The sequence below is a fragment of the Apus apus genome, chromosome 3 (assembly GCF_020740795.1).
Source record: "Apus apus isolate bApuApu2 chromosome 3, bApuApu2.pri.cur, whole genome shotgun sequence".
Lineage (NCBI taxonomy): Eukaryota > Metazoa > Chordata > Aves > Apodiformes > Apodidae > Apus > Apus apus.
Genome location: NC_067284.1, coordinates 41,754,976 through 41,774,078, shown reverse-complemented (window position 1 = coordinate 41,774,078; position 19,103 = coordinate 41,754,976). Strand labels below are relative to the sequence as shown.

At 42.7% G+C, this 19,103-nt stretch overlaps 1 protein-coding gene across 2 annotated transcripts; it reads left to right on the top strand.

The window, feature by feature from the left end:
• Window positions 1–1,115: 1,115 nt before the first annotated feature.
• Window positions 1,116–17,689, top strand: NUS1 (NUS1 dehydrodolichyl diphosphate synthase subunit). Of its 2 annotated transcripts, none has more exons than XR_007888978.1 (5): window positions 1,116–1,771; window positions 10,557–10,679; window positions 12,220–12,372; window positions 14,592–14,764; window positions 16,653–16,743. XR_007888978.1 is itself a non-coding variant. In XM_051614311.1 (5 exons), exons 1-5 carry the CDS (start codon window positions 1,369–1,371, stop codon window positions 17,546–17,548), a joined length of 870 nt encoding a protein of 289 aa, XP_051470271.1. In that variant the 5' UTR covers window positions 1,123–1,368; the 3' UTR covers window positions 17,549–17,689. The 2 variants fall into 2 exon arrangements, 1 of the variants encoding a protein (XP_051470271.1); XM_051614311.1 differs by lacking the exon at window positions 14,592–14,764 and adding an exon at window positions 17,458–17,689 and having other exon boundaries at window positions 1,123–1,771; window positions 16,653–16,752.
• The last annotated feature ends 1,414 nt before the right edge of the window (window positions 17,690–19,103 follow it).

Genomic DNA, 19,103 nt, shown 5'->3' with positions numbered 1-19,103 from the left:
TTGGGTTGGAAGGGAGCTGAAAGATCATCTAGTTCTAACGCCCCTGCATGGGCAGGGACACCTCCCACCAGACCAGGTTGCTCCAAGCCCCATTTAACCTGGCCTTGAACACGTCCAGGGAGGGAGGGGGCTTCCACATTTCGACCCACCCATCTGTTTCATGGCACCAAACTAGCTTCTCCGCTCTGTCTTCTCCCTGCCGCGGGATTTTTATCATTGGATCTAAGGGCTACCGCAGGCCAAGGCAGCCCAAACCCGGGAACCGCAGGGTTCGTGGGAGAGCACGAAACAGGCCGTGCACCCCAGCCCTACTGCAGGGGCACGCTCGGCGGGTGCTGGGGGCAGCACTACTCCCGATTCCCAGAGCCCTCCAATATTCCCGGCGTGCCTCGAGGGCGAGACATGCCGCTTGACACAGAAACCCACGAGGCTCGGCCACCCCTGTGCTGCTCGGACGTTCCCCCATCTCACCCCCCGGCACGGAAAGGGCGGTGGGGGCCTCAGGGCCAGCAAAGCAGGGGGCGAGCGGCAGGGAAGGGGCTGAGGACGAGGGGCTGAGGATGAGGGGCTGAGGATGAAGAAGGGCTGAGGATGAGGGGCTGAGGATGCGGGGCTCAGGATGAGGGGCTGAGGATGAGGGGCTGAGGACAAAGGGCTGAGGACGAGGCACTGAGGATGAGGGGCTGAGGATGAAGGGCTGAGGATGTGGGGCTGAGGATGTGGGGCTGAGGATGAGGGGCTGAGGATGAAGAAGGGCTAAGGACGCGGGGCTGAGGACGAGGGGCTGAGGACGCGCCGCTGGGGGGGCCGCGCCCGGGGCGCCCCGAGGGCCCCGCAGGGGGCGACGCACAGACGCGCGAGGCCCCGCTCGCGCGCCGCCTCCCCGCCTCGCGCGGCCACCAGCCCCTCCCGCCCGCAGCCGCCGCCAGGGGGCGCCCCAAGCCCCGCCCCCGCCCGCCCCAGGCCCCGCCCCCGCCCGCCCCAGGCCCCGCCCCCGCCCGCCCCAGGCCCCGCCCCCCCGCCCCGCCCCGGGCATCCCCCGCCCTCCCCCCGCCCCGTCCCTTCCCTCAGGGCCACGTCACTCGCTCTCCGCGGCCGGAAGTGACGCGGGGCCGCTGGCGGCCAACGGGCGCCCGGCGTGTGTCCGGGTGGGAGGTGAAGCGGCAGGCGGGGCGGCAGGAAGATGGTCGCGCTGGGGGCGGTTGCCGGGCGGCGGACGCGGACGTAGCGCGGGGATGGCGGAGGCGCGAAGAGCGGCGCGTTGCGGCTGAGCCCCCCCCCCCCCCCCCCGCACACCCCCTCCCCGCGCGCCCCTTCCCCGCAGCTCCGCGCGCTCCGGTCGGTTGGCGCTCGCGCCGCGCGCCCCCCATGAGCGGGGCGGGCGGGCTGGCCTGGCGCGCGCTGCACGCCCTGCTGCGCGCCCTCCTCTGCCTGCAGCGCGCGCTGCTGGCCTGCCTGCGCGGCCGCGCCGCCGCCGGGCCCCGCGCCTGGCTCTGGCGCCGCGCCGCCTCCGCCGCCGCCTCCTGCGCCCTCCTGGGCCCCGCCGCCGGGGCGCTCGCCTTCCGCAAGGCGGGCGCGGCGCGGCGGCGGCCCGGGGCCGCGGCACAGAGCCGGCAGCGGTGGCGCTCGGACGGCCGGGCCCTGCGGAAGCTGCCGGTGCATATGGGGCTGGTGGTGACCGAGGAGGAGCCGAGCTACGCGGACATGGCCAGCCTGGTGGTGTGGTGCATGGCGGTGGGCATCTCCTATGTCAGCGTCTACGACCATAACGGTGAGTGGCGGCGGAGGCGGCGGGCGGCGGCACCGCGGAGGAGCCCAGCGGTGGCGGCCACCCTGGGCAGCGCCTCCCGGCCCGCGGTGCCGCCGGGGCCCGCCTCGCTACCGGCGTGGGGCTGAGGGGCCTTCCTCTGCCGGGATCTTCCTGAGGCGGATGCCAGCCTGGCTGTCGGCAGCTCCTTTCCTGGCCCCGGGAGCCACCTGGTCTGCAGTGCTCCTGGCCTTGGTGGGCGCCCAGAGTGCCCTCTTCCCCCGGCTCCTGTGTCGGGGTGACTCGACCCTGCCTGCTCACTAGTGGTGCTTTTCTGGAGTCTTGTCACCAGCTTCGGCCTAACAGCAGCTGCAGGCATTCGGGGAGCCACGACCGTGTGGGGTACGAGGTGTTCGCAGAGAGAAGAGCTTTAGGCTGTCTGTCTGTGAGCCACATCTGAACTTCCAGAAATGCATGAATGGAAGTAGTTATCTGTTTCCGTGAACCTTTTATCCTGGAAAGCGAAGGGGTGGAAAGGTAGTTAAGCATAAACACGTATCCTATTTGTGTGGTAAAATTGACTTACACGGTTTTGGTATCAGGACTTGGTAGTACCTGATGCTTGAGTTAACTCCAAGCCAGTGCTTATGAAAGCTTTGGTGGTTTTTCATATCTGGTGTGTGATTTTATTGATGACTGGGTCTCCAGTGTAAGACTGTTGAACTGCTGAACTCTTGCTCTTGCAGATAATGTTGATTCCACGTCACTGAGTATATTAAAGACAAGATCAGTTTGGGCTGAACATTTAGTGAAGTAATCATGGAACAAGTCTGGCTTCCTCATTACCTATTATTCTTTAGCAAGGAGATGAAATCAGCTCTATTAAAGACTTTCTTAGGTGAAGCTTTCTGCCCAGCTGTTGAGAGATGATCTTTAACTGATACTAGGCAAACTATCCACTATCAACTCATGTAATAATACATGAGATGGACTGTGTCCTATATTTCTGCCCTCTCCAGAGAAGAAAGTTTCATGCTTTAGATCCCTGTGATTTTGCTGTCAGTGGCAAGACTGTAAGAGAACAGTGTTTAACTGTGATTTTGAGCCACTTCTTTTGGCTGTCTAGAGATGCCATGCGGATTAGATTAAGTCTGTAGACTTAGGCCAAGTTGGAGGTACAGTCTGTAGTAGTTGTCTCTACTGCTCTCTCAGGAAAAACTGAACAGTGCATCCCACCTAAGCAGATGCAATCTGTTGTCTGGTGTATTTGAGGTATGCAGGTCTCTTCCCTGAGTGTAGACATTGGTAATTTTTTTTTCTCCTTAAAAAACACTGCCATTAATAGTTGAGTTTCATATCTGGTCCTTTGTACATAAATCAAGCCATTTGAATTTTGTATTTCAATAGATAATCTAAGGTCTCTTTAAGAAACTAGGCATAATACCAGTCACTTAGCAGTTTAAACTGGCCTTCTATGCAGGGCTATTGTGGAACTTGGTTGCATTGTGTTTCAGAGGGCTTACTTCCTCATTTGGAAGTCAAGGAATGGTAACAAATATTTGTGTAACATCTCAAGGACACAGAAAACATCATCTTCTGAATTTGTGTTGATGTTTTCTGCTCTCAATTTGGAATGTGTTCAACCAGGTTAAATGCTGCAAAGCAAATACTAGTACCAACCAAGAGTGAGGGTTTCCATCATGGCCTGAAGAAAGACATTTTATGGTACAGAATCTCTTGTTTTCTGTTAAACCTCAAATAAGCTATATGCAGTATTGCCTAACATGTTATGTATGTTTAGAACCTTTATTAGATCCCTGCATTGTGCTACACAAATCATATATATATTTCTGTTTTATGTTTATATATATATATATATATATAAAAAAACCACCAGAATCACCAAGGCTGGAAAAGATGTTTGAGATCATCAAGTTCAGCCTATGCCACATCAGCTAGACCATGGCACTAAGTGTCACATCCAGCCTTCCCTTAAACACATCCAGAGACAGTGCCTCCACCGCTTCCCTGGGCAGGGCATTCCCATATCTAATCACTCTGTCCATGAGGAAGTGCTTCTTAATATCCAAACTAAACCTCCCCTGCTGCAGCTTCAGGCTGTGCCTTATCTTGTTGCTAGTTGCCTGGGAGAAGAGCCCAGCCCCCACCTGACTACAACCCCCCTTCAGGAAGTTGAAGAGAGTGATAATGTCCCCCCTGAGTCTCCCCTTCTCCAGGCTAGACAACCCCAGCTCCCTCAGCCTCTCCCTATAAGACTTTGTCTCTAGTCCCTTCACAAGCCTCATTGCTCTCCTCTGGCCCTTCTCCAGCACCTTAATATCTTTCTTGAAGTGAGGGGCCCAGAACTGAACACAGAACTCCAGGTGAGGCCTCAGGTAAGGCCAAGTACAGGGGGAGAATTACGTCCCTACTCCTGCTGGCCACACTATGCCTGATAGAAGCCGGGATGCCATTGGCCTTCTGGGCCACCTGGGGAAATATATATGAGAATTGAACTGAGGAATAGATACAGCTGAGAGTTTCTTGGTGGTCTTGGTTTTCAGATTGGTCATCATGCAGCTGTTAAAGGCTGAGGAGGGTGAAGGCAGCAGCCAGTGCTTAGGTGGCCACTGTCACTGAGATTCTGTCTGACAGGGAGGAGCCAGCGCTGTTACTGTGTCTGACTCATTCATTGTGGAGAAGCTACTTCTGCTTTCCCAGTGCACGTGTTGAGATCCAGTCAGATCTAAGACTATTATAAGATTGTAAAAATTATTAGTAGAAATTACAAGTTTATGTCCTCTGAAGAGCAGTGTATCTGAGATAACAAAGACAATTGTTCTGCAAGTTTAGCAGTTCAGAAAAAAAAAAAAGTATCTTGGAGATTATTTTCTGCTGTTCGCATGTATTTTTACATTTATGCTGAAGTTGCATGTTAAGAGGTCGTGTTAAAACCTTTGGAAACTGAAAATTTAGTTATAATCTCGTGACTTTAATCTCAAGACATAATACTTTCCAGTAGTTCATTCTTCTGTTAGTCGTCTTTGATACCAGAATATGCTGGTTTAATTGCCATCTTGAATTCCAGTTTATTGGAACATAATTGAAGAAAGTGAGACAATGCAAAGCAATTACATGTTTTTAAGTCAGTCGCTTTTGCAAGACTTTCAGAGTTGATGGGAATAGCCTGCCATTACATGTGCGTGTTCTTAATGGAGGTTCAGTGGGTTTTCTGGGGTAGCAGCTGCAACTGTTTTTTTTGCACAGCATCTTGGCAGTTGAGCCTTTTCAACGGGTTTCAGAGTGTAAGCAACTAGCCACTCAAATGGCTTGAGTATATGCTTGCTCCTGGTAATAGCAGATATGTTGTCTTTTGGTGCTAAGCTCCTTATGGTGTCTGGATTGAGCATGCAGCATGTCCAGATAGACTTGCTGTTAGTTAGGACTTCACAGTTGTTACCAAATCTGGTTCTCAATAATAATTATGTCTGGAACAACTCACAATAGGGCTAGTATAATGAAGGTGAATAAAGTCAGGTACATCTTATTATCAGTAGAAGATGGTGAGCCTTGATTATGCTTTGCACTTGTTACCATCTTCTCAGGTGGTGAGACTTTTAGTCTGAGCTGCTTCAGTAAGGTTTTCTACTCATACAGTTGCACCACCTTTTGACTTATTAGTGACAGATAGTCCCCACTGATGCTGGCTGTGGTGAAGAAGGAAACACAATAACAGGTGCTCTGAATCTGTGTTAGATGTAATGAAGTGTACTTTGTTTCCTTTTTTCACTGCTTTTTTGTAGTACCGAGATTCCTCGCACTGCAACAGGAAACTTCAATTATAAGACTGGTTGTCTTCATGGTTGTGTTTTCTGGAAGAAATGCTGTCAGTTTCCTGTAGAAAACTTAAAAATGTGTCCTTAATTCCCTGTTCTATAGGAGGAGTGAGAAGTATGAAGTTCTTTAAAGAAGTGCCAAATAAGCTGTTTGTTTGATTATAGTAGTGAATTTCTACATTTTTAATAACATAATTAAACGGAAGGTTCTTTCTGTATTCTTTGGTGTCAAAATAAGTAGTTGCATCCCAGCTGACAGTAGTGTGTTATAGTAGCTGCACTAGTAACTCCAAGGGCAACTCGGGAGGACAATTACAGAACTCAGTATGTTACAAATATATTGGATAATATTGTGGAATGTGATCAAGTACTTTGTTTTTTTCTATTCTTAATCTATTAAGATCAGTATACCAGAAGACTTGAGTAAAAAGTTCTTTGCAGGATGCAACAGGACCATAATGTAAGTAACTGTCTTGTACTGTAATAAATACATAGCGCTTTGACTTGCAGTGCTCAAAACTGAGGTTTCCTTCTCTGCTCCGGCAGGCCTGGAGGCCTAGGGTGGCATGTCTCTACTGCCTCTGGTGTTCAGGGGCACTTTTTGTTGTCCCAGTTTTCAATTGATATGCAGCAGAACAAAGCCGTAATAAATTTAATGCTGCTGCATGCACCACGGTTATTAAATGCAGGTGTTCTAACATTTTAGGGTTTTGATCAAGGATATATTTCTGTGGACTTCTGTATTGCAAGTCCCCTTGCCTGATAGAAATCCAGCCATGTTGGTCAAGACCTTATCTCTGAGGAAATAATGCAAGTCAAAAGGCAGTGATTATGCAATTATATAGTAGCACTTAAAATAACATCGGGAGAGCAGAAGCCTTTGGCCGGTGTTACACATTTTGAAGTTACTTTGCATGGTGAGAGAGCTTGTTTGAGTGTTACTTCTGTCCACAAGCTTTCCTGAAATAGCTTGGGACAAGCCTAGAGAATGTTTTGGGAACTTGCTGAATCTTGGCATTTGGGTGTTCTGGGCTCCTGAACAGATGCTTCAGGTTGAAGGCTTCTTAAAGCCTATAGCACAACTGTATTGAGGCCTTGTTGTACTTCTGACCAATATTCTCTTAATTTTTTTAAAGGATAGAGTACTGCAGTAGGCAATTATTATTTGATAAGAAATTATTTCATTAGCTCCAAATATAGACTTTTAGTCTCTTCCAAGTAACTTGGTAGTTTAGCACATCTGATCAATCCATAAAACTTTCTGGGTGTTCAGTGTGTTCGCTTCCCTGGGGGAGATAAACATGTTCTGGTTTGGTGTCACCAGAACACTTTGTGAGTTACCTGTATGATGAAATCTGCTGTGCATCTTCATCCATGTGAAACTTCAACAATTGTGTTTTGGTGCTGAGTTGGCAGGCATCCTCAGACCACATTTATTAAAAGGGCTGATGCTAATCTGTAGGAAATAGTCTCCTTATAGGTATGGGTAATGTGAAGGTGGTGTCTCTTGGATTGCTGGTGAGCTCTTGTTCTCCTGGTACAGAATGTCCCTCCAAAAAGAAATGTGGAGGAATAGTCAGCTATGGAGTTGTATATTCTACCTTCGTGGTGAAGAAGGCCTTCCAGTACCTGAAGGGGGCCTTCAGGAAAGCTGGGGAGGGGTTTTTCACCAGAGAGTGTAGTAATAGGACGAGATGTAATGGTTTTAGACTTGAAGAGGGCAGATTTAGGGTAGATATTTGGAGGAAGCTCTTCACTATGAGGGTAGTAAGGTGCTGGAATAGGTTGCCCAGGGAGATTGTGGATGGCCCCTCCCTGGAGGTGTTAAAGGACAGGTTGGATGGGATCCTCCAACCTTAACCATTCTATGATTCTGTGAAACTGCAACCAGCATGATCCAACACAAGGTTAATAGGCAGAACTTTTTCATGTGATAAGTTTCTTGCATGTACATTATTCAAAGGGAGTTGTGATTTGATGTTTCTCAAACTGTTAGTAGTTTGATGCTTAAAACAGACTTGTTACTTTGACTCTTCCCTTGTGGCATTGGAAGGGAGTTCATAAAAAGCAAATAACTAAATGCTGTGGAAATGTTTTCTTTCCTAGGCTTAACTTTGTTTAAGGTGTTTCCTTGTAAGGAAGAGCAGCCTCTTCTATATTTTGCCAGATTCTGCTACTTTAAAAGACAGTACAGGGCTGAAATTTTCCCTAATTAAAAGCAGACAGCTATTGTATTGCTGAAATTTATTAGAGCTCTTGTCCAAGATTAACTTTGTGTTATGTTAAAATCTTATAAATGACTTGCTTTCAACCTCTCTGGAAGACTGAACAAAATTGGGAGGTAGGATTAAATTAAGACTTAATTCTAACTTGAGTTCTATTAGTGAGTTGATCTGCTCATGCACTGTTGTTTACTATATTTATCATGTATAAATTAGCAACAACTTCTTCCAAAGCCAACTTGGATATATTTTCAAAGTTTTCAAAAATGTATGTTACAGATAAACAGATTTGAGATACTCTAAGGGAAGGGAATGTATGTCTGAGCCACAACCACATAAAATAATTTTTGAAGTCAAATATGAATTTGGCCCATGTACATTGCTTGTAGCAGGACTGTATTTGCTATCGTACACGGCCTCTTGCGCACTGAGTAAGAGACAAAACTCTGAAGGAGTTAAGTTACTGATGCTGTTGATTTTAAATGAAGTTTTCAGTTAGTTTGCTACTTTTTGATGTGCATCAGGATTTTTTCTGCAGGAGAACTGCAGGTATGTCAAGGCAGGTGGATCAGTTGGAATTTAGGTGTGGAGGTCTTTCTCAGAAGTACACTGCAACTCTACAGTACAACTGCGGTAGCTTCCAGTTCTTGTTAAACTGCTGTTCTGGAAGCAACACAAGACCCAAGCTTGAATAACTAAGGAAGTGGGTGAGATAAATGAGGAGAGTAGAAGTGAAATGCTGGTGATAATCGGATAAATCTCAGGAACACACCTAGCGTGTCCTCAGTATCCACTGTGTGTCTTGAAGACCTTCACTTCAGAGGTAGACAAAGTCCTTTATCTGATGTCCCTTCTTACTGAGCAGTAAGCACATTAGTCTATTATCCTACCTGTTGTTCTCAATGTCTTCAATTATTTTACAGCTGGAGCATGGATTCTTAAATCTGGTCTTCTGGTCTCTGACAGGAAGAGGCAGCAACTTTTAATGAGAAAAAAAAAATGTATCATTACTGTTGGGTGGGGAAGGGGAAGAAGAGAGCAGCTGTTTCCCAGTTCGGGAGCCTTTCCTAATTATGCCAAATCTTTTTCTGAATATTGAACATAGTAGCATTTTTTTCTCGTCTTTAAAAGTGGATGGAAGTCACGTGATTCTTAGAGGTGAGGCATATGTAAATTTGTACAGATCTTACTTGGAAGATGGTGTGGGATTAGCAATTGCAGTAGCTGCATTGCTACTCACCTTAAGTGTAAGGAAGACAATCAGTGCTAACTGATACAAAACAGACTTATCGAAGCAGAGTTATATCAAACAGCATTATTTAAAGCAGCATTTTCAACTTCTAGTGCATATGAATATACACTAGTAAGCAGGAGCACAAAGTGTAACAATTCAACTTTAGACTTAATGAAAGTATTCTAATGTTTTTTTTCTATCAAGATTGCTGTCTTACTGAGATATGCTTGTCTGTCAACGTGTAGTCAGTTATAAGCATCACTAACGTGTGTAATTAAGTTAATATATTAATTTTTTCAGAAAATATCCAGGATGGGAGGCAAAACACATGCTGTACCATCTATTAAAACCTCTAATGAAGCCTGTATAAAAACACTAACTCACTAAGGATAAAAGACCAGCATATTAAATAAATGTGTTGTATCATTCATGTTCCAGACTAACTTCTAATGTATTATGGTCCTAATGCAATGCTTATATACTGTGACTGCTACCGATGTTGAAACTGTTGTTAGTAGCAATTTTAAATCCCAGAATCAGGTTGAGGTGATGAATCATAAGCCTGATAATAAAGTTGTGTATAAGTTTGGGGTTTCTTGTAAGATTATTCTGTTGGCATTTTTAGTCTGGTCAACAGAAGTGCTTGGCATGGGATTTCTGAATGAAACTTGGGCTCTTAGTAACAACCCCTGAATACAAAGTGATAAAAGCATTACCAGTTCCTAAGTAAATACATCTAGCGCACTTTTTCATTGTAAATATTTAAGCTGTAACACTTTTTTACTATGGCTTTTAATTTTAAGTAGTTGTCATGTGCCACTCAAGAGCTAGAATTTATTTTAGAGCAGGAACCCAAGTATGTTTGGTTAAGAAAGTTTTTATACTCTCCTACACTCAAAATGTGTCTGTCATAAACATAAAAGTATAAAAAGGCCTTGGGGACTGCATTAACTCCTTGAAATATATAAGTTTGTGAAATCCTCTTATTAGGAAATACATGGCATCGGCTGTGGCAGAAGAGTGGACAGTTACTGTGGCCTCATACACTGGTTTAGTCTTCTGCCTTTTTGTGATGGCTTGTTTTGTTAGGCTGCAGCCTTAGTGGGGTGGCAGTACATGGTAGCAGACTTAAGCTGCACATATACAGCAGCACGGGTGTTGAAGAAATTTGGTGTTAATCTGACTTTTTGGTCCTGTGCTGGTGGGGTATTGCTATCTCAAACTACTACTAGCATGCTAAGGACAATGAAGTAAGTCTTAAGTTACCCCTTATGCAGTTGCAGCTTGCTGCTTCAACCAGTCTGAGTGAAAGAGGAACAAAAGCACAAGTTGTCTTTTCAAGGTCACTGAAATGAGTTGTGTGGTAGCATTCACTTTGGATTCTTAACATACTTGTGAACTCCAGTTTGAAACCAGTACTGACTGACTACCTGATGCTTTATGCTTCCTGCTTACTATCAGATTTGTTTTGTAGCACTTGTTACAGGAGTTGGCTGACATGCAACCTTTTTTTAAAGGTATTTTCAAGAGGAATAATTCAAGATTGATGGATGAAATTTTAAAACAGCAGCAAGAACTCTTAGGACTTGATTGCTCCAAGTACACTGTGGAATTTGCAAATCAAGACAAAGCTGATCAAGGTAAGATGAATTGTAAGGGGGGATGGGTATGACTCTAAATATCTGTATATAAATCATTACTCTGTTTACTTAAACACATTCCTGTGGACAGTGACCTTTTCCTTCAATTGACACTGATTATCAGAACACATGCAACCTTCCTGCTCTAGTCATTGTGCTTATTTGTTGCTAACTAGTAGTGAAGTGTTGCTTTCTCCTTCCCATAGTGATTACTACTGGGCAGTCTGATCTTGCCTTCAGCCTGACTCTTGTGCCATGATCCCTTTAATGCATTAGTGTAGCTCAACTCTCCTCTGTTTCAGTGAGATGAATTCTTTTGCTGAGAGTTAAAAAAATCCCTGGAGTTACTGTAAGGGAGCTGATGTCCAGTTAACAATGTGTGCTCTTCTGTCTTTTCAAACTGGGGAGGAAGAAGGGAAAGAGCACAACTGTTGCTGGTTTTCATTGCAATGTATAAGGACACCAGAAAGGTAAAGGGCATAAGTTTAAAAAAAAATTAAAAATAATTGGTGATAGCAGCTTTTGCATGTAGTAGAAATGGAAAACCGGCATATGTTTCAAGGCTAATGTTTCTTATAAAATACTGTCTGCTTTAAGTATTCATTTAGGTGTGCTGAGTAACACAAATGTTAGAAATATGTTCAAATGTAGTAAATTAGAGGCATGGCCTTTGCCATAGAGGGCAGTAAGGTTCTGCACTCTTAAAAGATGCCATTTTTAAGAATCTGGTTATAACAGTCAAATTCTATATGAGTCTAATGTGTCCAAACATTAGTGTTTAACCCATTAACTTCAAGCTGGGTTTAGTCATCTGTACCGTTCAGTTTCCGTGGTAAGTTTGCCTCTTAGATACCTCATCAGACCTGACAATGGTCACAGACCTCACAATCGTGTGACTCGTAATAGTGTAGGCAATAAGATTATTGTGAAATGTCCTCTTAAGTCACAGACATAATTACAGATCAATGGTTGATTTCTAGTACTATTATCTGATTCCTATCTTCTCCGTAGCAAACTTTGGTCAGTGTTGTAACTCTTGCATCAATTTTGAAGTGCTGCTGAAAGATCTGGTGATTATATTCAGGGAGGGTATTCATATTCAGCTTAATCATTGTGTTACATGAGTGTCCACAGTCGCTGTTTAAAAAAACTTCCTCTTTTAGGGTAGGAATTAGATCTTTTTTTCCTTTCCCTGAACTTCAAGTGTTTTTGCATTGCTTACCAACTTCCAAGTTACTATCTAGGCACATTTCTCTCATTGCTTTGCCTTACAGTGTAAGACTCAACACAAATTCCCTGGAAGGCACTACGTTTCAAAACTGATGTTAAACACTTTTCACAAGACTCCTCAACATAATTGTCTTAAAGTTGTGTTTTAGTAATACAGAGAAGACTCTTACTGACTTCTGTAAGAGATTGATGAGCTATGTATGATATGAAGTAAACTACAAGTTACTTTCAATCATATCCTGTGAATATCTAAAGCACATTCAAAACAGCTATATTTCTGTTGCTTTTAAACTGTGTTTTGTACTTTCAGTTTTAAATTGCCAATCTACATTGAAGGTGCTGTCTCCAGAAGATGGAAAAGCAGACATAGTAAAAGCTGCTCAGAACTTCTGTCAGTTGGTAGCACAGCAGCAAAGAACGTACACAGACCTGGACGTGAATGTGTTAGACAATTTATTAAGTAGTAAGTATGACATGGTTTGTGGGGAGGAGGGGAAAGAGTACTCAATTCTTAATGGATTTGGTTTCTAGTATATTTATTGCTTAGAACATAGGCATATTGATAGTTAGTGTGTCAGGGTAAGTTATGATGATTGCTTTCAGGCTTCTGCTAAAAATTCCTTACTGGTTTACTCCCTTTTGAGTTTTTTCTTCAAACAGAAAAAGGAAACCTTGAGCTAAATTGGAGAGTCAGCTTTTCAGAGTTTACATCTGTAAGATGTTACGCAGTGAGCTTTCTGAAAAAAAGTACTGCTGGGATCAGCTGAAACTGGACTATTATAAATTAGGTTAACTTCTTGCAAGTTAGAATGCTGCAAACCTGGGTTTGGCCAGTCTCTTCTAGATCTTGTTACAGCAATTAAAGCTGTTACTGCTGCATAACTACCACCTTGAGTGTAAATAGAGCAGTTCCCGATCTTTTGTTCCTGTATAACCCAAGCTAGCTTTGTTATCTTTATTATTAATTAATGCGCATTGCTGATGCTGCACTGGGGTGTGTGCTACATGCAGTAGCTATGAAAAGGGTAGGGGTGCCCTAACTTCACATCTGAGAGAAATAGTTTAAAATAAGCCTCCATTTCCCCAGTGGTGCTATGAAGCTGTAATGGTTGCTTAGCTTTCCTAGCTGATCTGTGCATGTTAATTGCTGTAATTAGCTTGGCAGTGTTGAAGTTTCAGATTGCACACTTCTATGTGGATCTCTGCAGGCACATTATTGTAGGGTGGCTCCCATTAATTGGACTTTAGAGAGTGATTTTTTTAAAATGGGTGGCCAGCTGAATTGTCCTGCAGATTAACTACAGTGACAGTTTTGGTACTTTAATCTTAATTTCAAACTGAATTCTATCCCTGTTACTAGCATACTGCATGATAACTTCTCACTGTAACAGAATTATTAAATGTATTTAATAAGGCACCTGAAAAAATAAGACATATATCCTGTTATATACTCCAAAGGCAATTTAAGGAAATGAATAATTGCTTCTTTAAAACAGTTACTCATCTTGTGAAGAACGGGTTACAGTTGATACCCACATACGTATTTTGGCCAGTGATGTTTAACTGGATCTTCTCCAATGTTTGTTCATGATCTTCTGTCTGTGCATTTAAGTGTGTGGATGTGTTAAAGTATTAGGTCCAATCTTAAGTTGAGGGGATTTATTGTTCAAGTAATGCATGCTAACCAATTGCAGAAAGATTTCCTAGACTTCTAATGTGTCAAAACTGTAAACTTGGAAAACAGGCTGCAGAAGTTATGTGGCTAATGACTAAGAAGCATATAGCTAGTCCTGCTTTTTAGTTTACTTGTTTTTAATGTTTAGGACAGTTGGAGGCAAAGAACTGTTCTTTGATGGCTGACTTAGCAGCAGCTTATGAAAGTACTCGTTACTTGTAGGCAAGTTTAGTTTCTGTGCATCTTAATGGCAAGATATCGAACATAAACATCTGAGTTACTGATCTAAGTTGAGAATGAGTTCTGAAAGGCAGTACTTAAGAAGTTTTATTTTTAGGGCTTGTGTTCATTGTGACTTCTGTAAGTTTCTGGTTTTCCACATTTTTATTTAAATACCTGAATGTTGTTGTTTTTTTTTTAACTTTCTGTTCCTATTTAGGATGCAGTTATTGCCAAAAATTGTATGGTTCTAGCCTGTCATGTGGCTTTTCTGGTTTTCAATCTAGTCATGCTCTAATTCTTACAGCTTGAGGTTTTTTTAGTATAAGAGTACTTTATTCTGAGCAGTGCCTCAGCTAAACCAGCTTACGTTTAGAGAAGCTGGTGCCAGTTGTATTATAATATTGTCTTTACTTGCCATCTGTCTTCTCACTGAAGAGCATGACTATCAATTAAGGCTGTTCAAGTTGCCCTGTAAAATCTGTGTGGAGAAGGGTAGTGCTATCAGGTCTACAAATTCTTTCATGTTCCCCTTGCAGAACTCCTGTCCTAGAAGGGGTGATGCCAGATTCCTGTCCTTTGAGTGTCCAAATCTTTTGGCCTCTTTGAGAGTCTGATCCGAAATCCTTCTATTCTGTGTGTGCTGCACTAGCAGTGCACATGTAAAGTATCTGTAGTGTTGCTATGTTTAGGTAGAGAAATGAATGCAGAGTGGAAAGCACTTTACTATGTTGTGAATAGGCTGTTCTGACAGTAATACTACAGTGTACATTTTCGTTTTCCTTCAGATAGGAACCAGAAGGAAATATTAGCATTAACTGGGCTCTCTGAAGTTATTTTCCTGTTTGAAAAGCCATTGCAGTATTGAAGATCCTGCTGAACTGACCAGCTGAGGAGTACTCAGCTACTGAATCAGCTGACGCGTAAATCTGTCCACTTCCTCCAGAGTCCCTGCTCCTAAGTATTCACTGGTTCCCTTCTGAGCTCTGTCATACTAACATTCTTGCTTCTGAACACACAAGTGGCTTCTGCTTTATAATTTTTTTCTTAACTTAAAGATAAGATTTGGACTGTGGCACATGTTGTATTTAAATACTTCATCCTTCCTTAGAAATGCCCGTGCTTGGAAAATAATCCTTTTACAAGAGGTAAAGAAGTTATTATTGTGACGATTCAGTACAGATGGAGGATATGGATTTTTTGAAATCTCCAGCTTCAGTTTGAAAACTTGGGTAGAACAAAATCTGATAGGACCATAGTTTCCTGTTCTGTTATTCCCAAAGTTAAATTCCCCTACAACTAAACTTAAACTTGTAAAAGGCTTTTTACTGGTTGGTTGTTTTTTTAAACAAGTGTGAAAGGAACTGAGAAATAACATCTGAAGTTCAGAGCAAATAGGCAATATTAAACTTTTTAATCTGCTAAAGGTAGGGTTATGCACTGTAAGCACTCTTGCAGTTAACCTGTAGATTTAGTGGCTAATGGAAGGGATAACAAGAAGTAGCATGCAATAATCATGACTAATTGCAGCATTCTAAGAAAGCAGGGTTATGACTGATGGAATGCTTTTCAGATGAGCTAGGTTAGGTGCATGAAGAACAGCTTACCTTCTTGGTGCCCCTTGAGGTACTATAATGGTTTTCATGTATTGCCCTAATCGACTTACTAGAATTAGCAGGGAAAGCTGGACTAAGACTGTTCATTCTAAGCTTATTGCCTGTCTTTCAATTTTAGCCTGGAGTTGCTCAGGCATAGCAGAAGTGTATGGAAGGGAAACGGTGTCATTTGGCCACTGACTGTCTTCAAGCTCAGCAGATCAGTAGCATGCTCTCACTGGTGAGCAGGACAGCAAGCTACTAAAGATTTAATTAGCTTCTCTTTTCTTAGGGAGACTTCCTTGTGCATCAAACTGTAGAATTTGGTCTTGATTCTCATGGAATGAAGCTTAGCTTAGTAACTTTTTTCAAACAGTTGTTTATATTCCCTCTTCCAGAGACTGGGCAGAGACATTGAGGTCATCTGAGTTTGAATTAGACTACTGGAATGACAGTGACTTGCATTTTAAGATATAGGTAGTAAGAGTGTGAGCACTTAGTGAAGTCCTCCAGTGTTATCTAGCCCTTCCCTGGGATGGGTCGTGCTGTCCATATAATAACAGGTGAAAAAAAAATATTGCCTTGCTCTTCCTCAGTCATTAATCAGAAAGATGTCACCTGCAACAGTTTGTCTGAAATTTCATAGTAAAAGTTTTTAAAATTCTAGCTCCATACTGAAAGAGACAGTTCATCTGACAGGGTTTGTTTGTTTGTTTGTTTGTTTGTTTTACAACTTGTTTTCTTGATGTTCTGTGACACAATTTTTTTAAGTAGAAGCTTCAAGTGTTTTTTTGTGTAAGTAGTCCTTTTATTCTACTTGACTGCAACTTCACATAGTCAAGGTAGATCTGCAGTAGGTATGGGTCAGGGTACAGCGTGTTCTGCACTACTGAAATCAAGTTTGCCAAGATGAAACTAGAACAAGTTAGTTTAAACAACAGTTTAAAGGTTGCTGCTATCCAAAACACTGTAACTGTTCCTATCTCTTCCTTACCAAGCCTTTGAAAACTACTTGACATTAAAATAACAGTCCAGCTTGGGCCTGCAATGGCTTTCTAAACATTTGCTCAGCTGGTCCTGTTCAAATGGTGCAATATAACTCTGACTTGGGCTCTTAATTCTTAGCTTGTTCTCAGGAGCTCACTTGATTTAAAAAAAATGCATTCATTGAAAAAGCAGACAGCTCAGGGTTTAGAATAAAAAAAAAACTTTCTGGTGAATTTGACAAAAATCTAATTTAATTTGTTCTTACAGGTACAAATGGATTTCCTGATCCTGATTTAGTCCTGAAGTTTGGTCCTGTGGACAGCACATTAGGATTCCTTCCATGGCACATCAGACTGACAGAGATCATGTGAGTTGCCTGTTAATATTGAGAAGTGTGTTGGAGTAATATCTAACTCTTTATGTGACTTATGGAAATAGCCGTAAGAGGACATCTGTCTAAACAAAGGTGTCTGGAGATTGATTTGAGGGTATTTAAAAATTAAATGAACCTTGTCAAACACTCATTGTTGCTCCTTTAGCCACAATTAGGCAGCAGCAGCAGGCTTTACTTTTCAAGTTTAAGCAACAACTTCTGTCACGATCTAGTCTGTGGTGCAATCCCAGTTCTGTCAGTGTTCCTTATGTGGATTTTGACTGGCTTACAGGTTTCTGTTGGGGAAACTAAGGATATAAGGGAAATAGGATAATGCGAGATGATTATGCCTCTGGATTACTTTCTAATTTTGGCAATAACTGACCAGACTTGATATCTCTAAAATCTGAGCATTTATAGGACACTTAAAAGTCTGGGCAGACTTGTGCTTCTCCAACTTTCTCACTAATTCCAAGTGCCCTGTGTGCTCTAACGGGTAGGCTTTGCTTTAGAGGGTTCCAAGATATTTACAGCTGGTTTAGTTACTAGAGTTGAGTGACAGTAACAGGGCTGGCAAAAGCTTCACAAGGTTACTCAGACAATAACTCGCTTTAAGTAGCGATATTCCTCACTGGCCTTGTGAGTTGTGTGATGTTTATAAAAGCTTTTTTTATTTTTTTTTCTGATTTGCTTTCTCAGTTCTTTGCCTTCCCACCTGAACATCAGCTATGAAGACTTTTTCTCTGCCCTCCATCACTATGCAGCCTGTGAGCAACGCTGGGGAAAGTGACTTCTGGCTGAGCATATGGAGTGAGGCTTTCTGTTGAAGGAATTTATGTCTGTTTACAAGCACCTGTGACCCATAAATGTGGTTCATAGTCCTTTCTTAATTTATCAACAAATTCAATAAAGTGTCTTACCTTTCTAGACAGTATGTGTGAATGTGTGAGACTCTATGGGGAGGGGAAATTCACAAATTTCTCATATGAAAAAGACAGTTATTGCAAGCAATACTGTCCAAAGCTGAGTTAAGCTCACTTTCATGTCCAAGTGACCAAAAGAACATGCAAGAATTAAATCTTGTGAAATCTAGAGGACAACATATATAGGAGTTTCATGCCTTGAAGGTCCTTAAATCCAAGGAATAACTCGTTAGCTTGTTTGTTTTTAATTCTTCATGGTCAGGCATTTCAGAGCTAATCACCTGGTTTATCCTAAGATATAGTAAATACATGTGAATTTTAGAGTGGTCAGTATTGGTTCTGTTAACTACAAAAACAGAGACTGCTGCTTTGCTGTGATGACTAAGCCAGCAGTTGGTATCAAGCTCTAGAAATACTGGGAAGATTCCATAAAAAAGAACAGAAACTTATATGGTAAGTGGATTAGGCAGTCTGTGTAGCACTTATTCAGCCTCTTTTTTCTTAAAGAGGTAAAATAGAAGATACCTACAGCCCTTAGTGAAACTTCTCTTAGCATCAGGTCAGTTTTCCATGGGGAGTAAGCATAAACAGTACTATGTATTGTTGGTATACCTGTTTCCCCCATAAAATTCTTACATAAAGTGTCAAGCTGCCTAAGGCTTGGGCATGACTTGCTGAAAAATCTGAAAATTAACTGGGTCCACTTCCATGGCTAATGTGACTCGCTTGTTGTGCTCTTGTACCCCACAGGGGACGCTGCTTAAGCCTTTTGTTAGGTTTGTTCCTGACTGCACATTAGAAGTTTGAAGGGGATTCTGCAACAGAAAAGGAAGATGAAGTGAAGCTGCACCACAGTATCTCAAAACTGAGATAACTAGATAGATAGGTTAGCCAAATGGTCTTTGTTGTGGAATGTCCAATTCAAGTTATATCCTATTGCTGGAAGTAATTTGAAATTGAAAGTCTTTATGGCACCATTGGGACAAAGCAATATCTTTAGAGCTGTATTACTGGAGACAAACATTCATATTGCGGCCTTCAGCCCTGCAAGCTGTAGAACTGTTGGACACTTCATTCTGGAAGTGTTTCCTTCCCCCCTTCCCCCCTACAAAATTAGTCTGGCTTTATCTCTTTCAGGATAGGCATGTCTCTACAAGGGAAAACTTCTACTTTTAAAAGGGATTTGCCAGATTTTAAATTAACATCTGCTGCTTTATGAAATGGTGCATTTTAACTGTTGTAGCTTGATAAAATGTTATAAAGCAGATTGCATAAACTCTTAGCTGCAGTTTTTCATCATACCAAGATCTGATTGCAGTTACATGAGAGAGTTGTGGTCTACTTTATCTCGTAAAAGAGAAAGGGATGTTTTAATTAACTGATGGTTTTGACATCAAATAACATTCCATATGAGCTGGAATG

Bases quoted from the DNA above. Each gene is read 5' to 3' on its own strand.
- NUS1 (XM_051614311.1), top strand. From the start codon at position 1,369: ATGAGCGGGGCGGGCGGGCTGGCCTGGCGCGCGCTGCACGCCCTGCTG. The intron at 1,772-10,556 runs GTGAGTGGCGGC...CTTTTTTTAAAG, and splicing joins CAGCGTCTACGACCATAACG to GTATTTTCAAGAGGAATAAT. The intron at 16,753-17,457 runs GTGAGTTGCCTG...TTGCTTTCTCAG, and splicing joins ATCAGACTGACAGAGATCAT to TTCTTTGCCTTCCCACCTGA.